A 10,194-nucleotide genomic window follows, 5' to 3' on the forward strand; every position below is an offset into this window, starting at 1 on the left:
TTTTTTAAAAAAAGAGTATGACTTAGTCATAAGACTAATTCTTGTAGTCCCCTAAGACTTTGGTATTTGTATATATCTAAAATGTGAAATAATCTAAACCTTCAAGTTTGCATTTAATTTAGGAATTTTTTTTTGGATATGGAATGTTTGCCATTATTATAAAAATATTGGTATTGCTATGGAGATCACTGGAACACATTATTCTGATAACTTATATAGAAAAAATCTAATTAAGTATGAGATTGATACTATTTTCAAGTAAATCTAAAATCTTGACTCTGAAAATAAAGTCCTGAGTATATATCTCTCCTAGAGATGTATGGTTTTTAAAAATTCTCTAAAAGAAGTCAGGCAACACCCATAGGGCTGAGATGGAGGCAAATTAGTCTCTCTTACAAACAAGGTGGCTGTCACACAGCAATAAAATTCCAGCAACTCAGAAGGAAGCTATCTTCCTTGAAGTTGTATATCTTCAATGTCTGTTGATTTCTCAAAGAAAACAACAGAGTTAGCAATCAAATTAACATATTATCATCTTTCTTTTTTTCATGGGCACCAAAATATTAATAGTAAGTTAGGTGAAAGAGAAAAAATATATAAATTTTAACTAGGGTTTCTACTTACACCTTCATTTTCAAGTCTAATTCCAACTGTCTTCTCTATATCTGAAATTCTCCCCTTTGAACACCTGAGGGGGAAAATATAGAGATTACAGATTGGATTATTTTAACCTGGTACGTGTAAGACTAGTTTTAGAAATAAAACAGAATCATTTACAAACAAAAATTGCCTTAAACTATCATCCAAATCCTAAAGCATGTGGAACTGCCTTCACTGGTCATATACTAGAGATGCCCACCGTACCACACTCTTTTCTAAGTGGCATCTGCACCTCCCAACCCCTAATGCCTAGGAGACAAAGGCCCACTCCCAAGTTAGGGTGGGCATCTGACACCAAAGCTATGTATATACCCATATATGCTGACCAGCTAACCAGAGGTGAGGAGAGTTCACAATTCTTCAGACATGGTTACTCATAAATATAACTTATAAGTAAGAAAATAATGTCAAAAGAAAACTTAGAATGAACTGAACCAGGTACCTCTTTTCACTCCTCATTGGACATAGAGGTCCCCTTGTTTCAGCAGCTCTATCTGTGAGAATGGTAAAAAAATAAATAAATAAATAAAGTGTCTTCTTTATTAATCAATATATAGCTAGAATTTCAAATTACATAGTCTCCAAAGTATTAAGACACTGACTTACATTGAAATGTTAGAATAAATTCCAAAGACACTAGCCTCCTTACAAATCAAGTTGCTTAAAAATGCATAAATCGGGACACATATGTAATACCCGTTGTAATAAAAATTTTTTTAAAAAAATGCATATATCGCTTTCTTCTTTAAATATAACCTTTAGTGTAAATTGATGTCTGCTCATTTGGAAAGCTATCATTTAGTGTCAAGAAAATTACTATAAGAAAAATAAAGAAATTAATTTTAGGCTCACAAAATATATACTACTATATATAAAAGCTAGGAATTATAATCAAGAGGTATTTTATAAATCTGTTTCATCTTGAAATAACCTTTTTACTAAATTACTAGTACTGGATAAACCAGTCAACACCCTGGGTCTAATAAAGTTTTAAGGTCATACCATCTTTCATAAGTACGCCATTTGTCAATTTTATATGCACATGGACTAAGTTCAGTATAGTAAGATAGAGCTAAATCTGGGAACTCACATTGTTTTGGAACAAACTGAGTTGTTCTGACTCCATGACTTTGCTCTTCCCCCCAGCCTTTGGTCTTTAATGTATCCATGTGACATCTTTGAGAACTTAGAAACACAAAAAGCAAAGACGTTCAGATACAAAAGGAAAATCTACCATAAATACTCATTATCTCTGTCTGACAAGCTTCTCCAAACAGGAGTTATTGATTACCCTGAATCATCAAATTACAAGAGAGAGCATGCAACACAGCACAATCTGTGACTAGGATAAAAGGAGTCTAATCCTGATTCTAATATTTCTGTCAAGTTACTAACCTCCAGTTGTTCTATTTGTAAAATTGCATGTTCTCAAGCCCCAGCATCACCCTAACTGAAAAATCTCATGTGATAAAACTCAGGTCAAAAGATGGAAAATTTTACATAATACACTAAAATGGATCCTAAAATAACACATTAAGGCAGGAATATGAAAAGCAAAATAGGTTGAGGATTTTGCCGACGTGACAAAACCAATAGTTCACAAAGCATACTGCTGTTTTCAATAGTGGCTAGACAAAATGGAGAAAATATTAACATTCTGACTTACTACACTAAGAGAATTAAAATTTTAAAAATTCACAACCAAAATTGAAATTCCCAGACAGGTATTTCTTTGTTATTTCTACACTCAATCAGCTAATCTTGTGACAGTTTCACCTTTAACTTGCTGTTACATAATTTCTGGGACAGCCCTCTGTGTATTTGCACTTGTTAAAATTATCAAATGTACCTAAATTCTAAGCTCACATATTTTTTGTCCCCTTTTTATAAGGCCAAATATCAACTCCTCCTGCCATTCTCATTTATTTGCTCAAATCATTAGAGTATTAACGAAGAGTCTTATAAGAAAAACTTCTTATGACCTGTGTGACTTTAATCTTCTATCTAGAGTGGAGGGTTTCCAATTGTGCTAAGATGCATCCACTAAGATGCCTCAGGAACTGTGTACATAGAGAGATAGGGAGGGGGGGGCGGGGGGGGGGAGGGGGGCAGTGAGGGACATGCAGGAAAGGAGGAAGGGGGAAAGAGGCAGACAGACAGAGACAGAGATTGTGGGGAATGTGTATATTGGGAGTTGGAGTTGAAAAAACTCTCTGCTTCCTGATTTCAACCAGTGATTCCACTTTTCTATATCAGAGTTTTAAGTCAGAGTACACTTGAACAAGGATTCTAAAGCTAACAGAAAACTGTATTTTATAAAAGCACTATTCTATATAACCATTACTAGATGACAAATTACAGGCTAGTTCTCTCCACGTTAATCTCTTTTTTCCCCATAAAACCCTTCCTACCAATTCCCTCTCGAAAAATAAGGAAAAAAAGATGTCTGGCAAAGCACTGATCTTGTTAGCTCATCTTTACCTGTGATGAGGTGAAGTTACAGGAGGAACAGAGTTTCCATGAACACCTTCTTTAAGTCGCTCCAATAACCTTCGGTACTTCTCTCTTTCTTCTTTTTGAACACCCTAAATAGAAGAAAGCATGTTGGATAACTTCTAGCACATTAAACATATAAGTAAATATTAAGCAAAGACTTAACAGGTCATAGGTGTGTTTTATTGGTCAGCACAGGGTTCTTTAAATTTATTTTTTTAATGGGGGGGGAAGAGGGGGGGAGAGAGAGGGAGGGAGGGAGAGGGGGAGAGAGAGAGAGGGAGGGGGGAGGGACAGGTAGAGAGGCGAGAGAGAGAGGAGAGAGACCAATTTGTCCTCCACTTATTTATGCATTCATTCATTGGTTGGTTGATTCTTGTATGCGCCCTGACTGGGGATCAAACCCAAGACCATGGCATTTCAGGAAGATGCTCCAACCAAGATACTCAGCCAGGGCCAAAATTTCTTTAAATTAATTACCAACTTTATAAATTGAAAAGAGATATCCAAAAATTTATCTTCTTTTGAAAAACCAAATCAACAATCTGGAGCTACGTAGGGCTATTCCCTTTAGATGGCCCATTCACTCTAGCCCACTTCACTCATTTACATTATCTCCTAGACCTGGAGGGCTTCTGAGTTTTTGACAGCAGAACTAGGTTGACCACAAATTCAGCAGAATAAACCACTTGCATATTCAGAACATTCAGCTTCCAAATGAGACTGGTCTCACCATAGTCACCAATGACGATGTATGGTCAGATCCAACAGATACTTTTTCAGCCTTATATTAACCCCTCTCTTTAGCATTTCACCCTCATGACCTCGCCTTGCCCTCCTGGACAATACACTCTCCTGATTTCTTTTTATCTTCTCAGTCTCCATTGCAGATTATTTCTTCTTCTGCCTGTCCAAAATGCCAAAGGCCCTGCCCAGTATCTCTTCTCACACATTTTCTCCCTGAACAATGTCTCAGCTCCCTTAATTTATACAACACCAATACTCAGAATATTCAGAATATTCTGTCTTCTTCTCAAAACTCTGAGCCAGGTCACTTTGCATATTCCACAGGCACTTTAAACAATGTCTAAAACTGAAGTCATTAAATTCCCCCTAACCACTCAGGGTATCTTGGTTAGTGGCACCTATTTATCAAGACTGAAATCTGGGACTCAGGCTCTTCCTGCTAACTTTGTATCACTCCTAACCAATGAATATGTCCTTGCTAATATTACCTTCTAATATTTCTAGAATATATCCTTATGTATACCCTATATTTGCTCAGTTTCGTTTCTGATTTCTCATCTAACAGGTATTGTAGGCTACTTTATAATACCTCTCCTTAAAACCCCCTCTAGGGCTGCAGTCCATTTCCTCTCTCTGCCTACTTCTGTTTGTTCAATGCAACTATTTATGAATATGGTCCCAGAGGTCAGGGACCATGTTTTATTCAGTTCTAATTACTGACACTGGGCACCCAAACAAGTATTTCTAAGATGAGCAAAACTAAGTGGCTCAGAAAACCATGTAGCAATAGGTGATGGTCCTAGGGAATGCCAGATACAGAAATAATTCTAAATCAGGGGTGGGCAAACTTTTTGACTTAAGGGCCACAATGGGTTCTTAAACTGGACGGGAGGGCCGGAACAAAAGCATGGATGGAGTGTTTGTGTGAACTAATATAAATTCAAAGTAAACATCATTACATAAAAGGGTATGGTCTTTTTTTTTTTAATTTTATTCATTTCAAAAGGGTCGGATCCAGCCCGCAGGCCGTAGTTTGCCCACAGCTGTTCTAAATGCTCCTGGAATAAGTGAAGACTTGAAAAAGGAAGTGAAGAGAATCTTATTGATGAAGATATCATGCTAAGTGCCCTGAAAAGGGAAGGAAAGAGTAGACATATACACCATTTAACTTCTCTTACTTAGTCACAGTTATTATATACAGCTTCTAAAAGAAACAAGTTAGAACAATCCAGGCACCCAAAAAGAACCCATTCTTTTCCTAACATGACTCCTTTTTCTTTCTTATAGTGAAAATAATCTGGAAATTGACTAAATTACATACATATAGAATATCTCTAGAAGTATCAGAGTCAAACAGGGTGGAAGGGCCAGGTACGGAAGTGAGAATGGGATGTTTATAGTCACTGTACACCCTTTTATACCTTTTGAATTTTATGCTATAGTACATATATTACTTATTCCCACCCCACCCCCCCGCTCACCCCAAATTCATAAAATAGTTTTCAAAAGAGATCAGACTGGTAGGGCTTACCTCCTCCACAGTACAATGGGGACGCCTCAGACCCTTGCCACCCTCTTCAATAATCATCTCTGTTACAACCTGTTCCTGAGGTTTCCACATTAAGGAACTCTCTGGATTGCCTTTGCTATGGCGGCGGCCACCTGGTCTTCTATTATAGCCGTCTGAGTTCAAAGTAAACCTGAGAGACAGAAAAAAAAAAGAAACATGTGTCACCAAACGGCTTAAATTGCTGGATTCCAAGCTTCAGACCATTCTGTGATTAGGCTTCCCAGATTAAGCTTGCTCCTGGCAAATCAGACAACTAGCATTCACAAAAGTTAGATCTATCTCTAGAGTAGAGGTAGAATTCCACAATGGAAAATCTATTTCCAGTCACCAGGGTTGCCACATGAGAGCCTCTGCCTTCTTCCTCAAGCCCCACTTTCCAACCCCAACTCTGGAATTAGCTCCCCTACTACACATACCTTCCCCTTGTGCTGCACTTTTCCTTTACTCACTTGGCATTGCTGGAATTAATTATTGTGTGATTGTTTAATGTCAATATCCCACACCAAACTTTAAATTCCATGAATACAGAGATTATATCATTTCATCACTGGATCTTAGAACAGGATCTAAGCTGAAAGGCACTCAATATTTGCTGGATGCTAAATTAATGATTGTAAATTAATAACTGCTAAAGAAATGAAAGCCATGAAGCCCCTAGTCATTGTTGCTGGTGGAAGAGCCTGCCTCTCCTACCATCACCAATAATGGGACAAACTGACATCATATCTTCCTGATGTAATGTTTTTAAAACACTACATGTATGAGACTTTTACCAAAAAAAAAGCTGCATAATCTAAAACAAATCATGAATAAATGTCCGACAAAATTAAAGGATATTCTACAAAAGAAATGTTCTGTTGGGTGGGGTGAAAGTAGGTTTACTGTTGTGAGGACGCAAAACAGAGTTTATCATTATTTATTAATTACTGTATTATTTTCCATCCAAAATAATAGACGCCCCACCCTGTACTCTTTAAAAATATCCATGCTAGTAAAGGAAGTCTGAGGAGTTGTTTCAACAAGACTGAAAATTAAACCTAATGCATGATCCTGCACTGAATGTGAACCAGAAAAAATACTCTACTATGGATAAATTTAAATAAGACAAATAGTATTATATTACATTTTCTAATTTTTGTAATCTATGATTATGTAAGTAAATGTCCTCATTCTTATGAAATAAAGCACTGAAGTACTATCATTAGAAGGACATGAGTCTAAGACTCTCAAATGGTTCAGAAAAAATATTATGTATATATGACAGAAAATGATAAAGAAATTGGCAAAATAATAACAGGTGAATCTGTGTCAAATGAAGACAAAATACACAAAAACAGTCATAACTGGATGAAGAAATAAACAAGCCTACAATTATAGCAGGAAACACCAATACTCCTTGTTCATCAATCAATAAAAAAAAGTAGACAGAAACCAGTAAGGCCTGTAAAACATCAACAACTTGAGCTGACATTTATAGAAAACTCCACCCAACAATAGCAAAATACACATTCTTTTCAAGTGCACATTGGACATCATCCCTATAGACCATATTCTAGGCTATAAAACAAATGCTAAAATTTAAAAGAATTGAAATCATACTAAGTATATTCTCTGATCACAATGGAATTAAACTAAATAACTGAAAGATATCTGGAAAGTCCCAAATATTTGGATATTAAACAACAGAATTCTACACTTCAAAATAATCACTGGTTAAAGAGAAAGTACACAGAAATTAGAAAATATTTTTAAATTGAATAAAAATTAAAACCAATTTTTCAAAATGTGTGGGATGCAGCTGAAGCAATGCTTATAGAGATAATTATAGCATTAAATGCTTAGAAAATAAGTTCACTTCTAAATATTTAAGTATGTATCTCCCAAGAACAAGGACATCTTTTACATAACCATAATACAGTCATCAAAACCCAGGAACTTCAGCAATGACACAATATGTAACATGCAGCCACATTTAAATTTCTACAAAGACATTAAAAGTATCCTTCACGACAATATTTTTACTATCTTGAATCCAATACAGAAGCTCACATAGCATTTAGTTGTCATGTATCTTTAATCTCCTTTAAATTGAAAGTTTTTTAGCCTCTCTTCATCTTTATAATGAAGAATACAGGCCTTAACCAGGTTTCTCATTCTTAGACTCAGATTGATTTTCCAGGAATATGAATTAACTGATGTCTTCAGCACAATATATCTGGAGGCCACAATGTCTCTTTGTCTCACTGTGAATGGCTTTAACTTTGTTCCTTTCCTTAAGATGGAATCATCAAGCAGTTTTCTTTACCCTAAAGTTATTATTTTTCCATTGTAATTAGTAAGTAATTTGTGGGGAGATATTTTGAGTACATATAAATATCCCATACCTCATCAAACTTTTACTTACTAGGTTCAGCTCAATTGATTCCTGTATGTATCAATTACTTTAATAGTTACAAAATGGTCATTTTCTAATTCAATCATTCCCTGTACACTTACTTATTGGCATCCTACTATAAAGATCTTTCTCTCCCACAATATATATTTAATTATAACACCTATATCCTGTCTTTATTCATTTTGATGTTTAAATTGTTCCCAATTTGGCCAGTGAAAACCCCTTTAAGTTTCCTCCTGTGTCACGTTGACATGTCCCCAGTTTCTGAACACTCCTTTTATTTCTGGCACAAGACATTACAAATTCATTTTGTACTTTCTTTCCTAGCTCTACAATCAACCATTCATCCAACCCCAGAAAACCAAGTTTTTAGTTAGTGTCTCATTCTTAAACTAGAGGCCTGGTGCACGAATTCATGCACCAATGGGGTCCCTTGGCCTGGCCTGTGGGATTGGGCCAAAACCAGCTCTCCAACATCCCCCGAGGGGTCCCAGATTGCGTGAGGGCGTAGGCCAGGCCAAGGGACCCCACCGGTGCATGATTGGGGCTGGGGAAGAACGCAGGAGGTGACCAGACAGGGAGGGACTGCAGGAGGGCTCCAGAGAGGGACCATGGGAGGGCTCCAGGGTGTGTCCGGCCTGTCTTGCTCAGTCCTGATCAGCCGGACCCCAGGCAGTGTGGCTCAGAGGCTGAGCCATAAGCTAACCTACTAGTCAGACCATCTGCCCCCTGGTGGTCAGTGCACGTCATAGCAAGCAGTTGAGTGGCCTTAGCATATTATGCTTTGATTGGTTGAACGGATGACCGGACACTTAACATATTAGGGTTTATTATGTAGGATGATTTTTCTTGCTTGACAATAAACAAACCCCTTTATATCCACTTACTTTTTGGGCATTTGACATTTTATTTTTGCAACTTGTTTTTAGATATAACTTTCAGGCATACTTATAAAAAAACCATAGTATGTTATATTTGGCATCTAAGAGCTATTCTTATCCATCTGTTTGCCTTAAAGTTGTAACTAATTTGAACTTAAAGTTGTAACTAAAATGAACCTAAAAGTTCAGTAACTTTTAAGATACTGAAACCAATTTCTAACTTTTTGAAACTGCAATCTTCTAATTATACTACTAGTTATGTTAGTATACTGCATATGTTTGTTATGGTAGTTCAGTAAAGTTTTCAAATTCGTTTTATCACACAATCTTTACAAGATCCCCTTGGGTAAGCAGAACAGGTGTTGTTATTGTTTGACACAAAAATAAGGTACACAGAAGGCTATATAGCTTTATTTAGATTGATTTGTTAACATTCTATCCCATTTGTTATGTATTTGTATTTGTTCCTTCCCTTTCTTTTCTTTTATCATTCTGCACACACACACCCATGCACACTTCTTTTGAACCACTTGAGGGTAAGTTACATTCATCATGGCTCTTTACCCCTAAATACTTGAATGTGTACTTCCTAAAAGGTAACATCTCTTACACAACCACAGTATACTTATCAAGTTAGTCAATTTAACATTCAGCTATCCTTAAAAACAAATGAGGTAGGCATTTGCTTCTACCTCAGTAAAAATAAAGAATAGAGATTTCCCTCTATAGTTCAAAATCTCCTTTAGTAAGTATATAATGTCATTTGTGTTGCTCTTAAATTGAATTTTTACAATTAGGTTTTCTTGTGCCTGCGTGTACCAGTTCATCTATCTTAGACTAAACACTCCAGGATGCAGCATCTGTCCTTTCTGTTTATTACTGGCCTGCAGAACACAGTGGGTGCTTGGATAATGTTTGCTCAAAGTGTCACAAACACTTAGAGGGATTATTAATACTTCTTCATTACTGCCGGCAAGTCTTTTTGCTGCGGCTGAAAGTGGGTTTCTGGCCTTTGCATACAATGTTGCGAATCTGCTGGCTGAAGTCGGGGTATTTGTTACAGAGTTTCTGAAACTGCCAGCTCAGGGGCCTGCAAGCCTCATGCTAGTTTCAAGCTGCCTGGCTGCCAGCCGCCATCTTGGCTGACAGTTAATTTGCATATCTCGCTGATTAGCCAATGAAAAAGGTAGCAGTTGTATGCCAATTACCATGTTTCTCTTTTATTAGTGTAGATATGAGTGGATAGCCAAGGATTACAAGTCTTTGAATAGACTCTAATATAAAACATAAGATCAAAAATAAACCAAAGGGGACAAGGAATTTAGAGGAAGCAGAAAAGCAGGGAGAAGAAATTTTAAAATAATTAAGAGCTTTAGATAAATAAGATATTACATCCTTACAATAAGAACAAGAGGCTTGGAGAAAGAAAAACCATGGGGAGTAGGGAA

The 10,194-nt window shown here is 36.6% G+C and overlaps 1 protein-coding gene across 1 annotated transcript in view; it reads right to left on the bottom strand.

The window, feature by feature from the left end:
* SENP2 (SUMO1/sentrin/SMT3 specific peptidase 2) overlaps positions 1–10,194 on the bottom strand; it is a 34,925-nt gene that overhangs the window by 12,487 nt on the left and 12,244 nt on the right. The window contains exons 7-11 of the mRNA XM_006773330.2: positions 5,432–5,600; positions 3,142–3,245; positions 1,751–1,845; positions 1,103–1,154; positions 625–688 (exon numbers count right to left, since the gene is read on the bottom strand). Of these exons, the coding sequence (XP_006773393.2) occupies positions 625–688; positions 1,103–1,154; positions 1,751–1,845; positions 3,142–3,245; positions 5,432–5,600 (484 nt within the window). The remainder of the gene's footprint in view (positions 1–624; positions 689–1,102; positions 1,155–1,750; positions 1,846–3,141; positions 3,246–5,431; positions 5,601–10,194) is intronic.

Source organism: Myotis davidii, unplaced genomic scaffold (genome assembly GCF_000327345.1).
Source record: "Myotis davidii unplaced genomic scaffold, ASM32734v1 scaffold626, whole genome shotgun sequence".
Lineage (NCBI taxonomy): Eukaryota > Metazoa > Chordata > Mammalia > Chiroptera > Vespertilionidae > Myotis > Myotis davidii.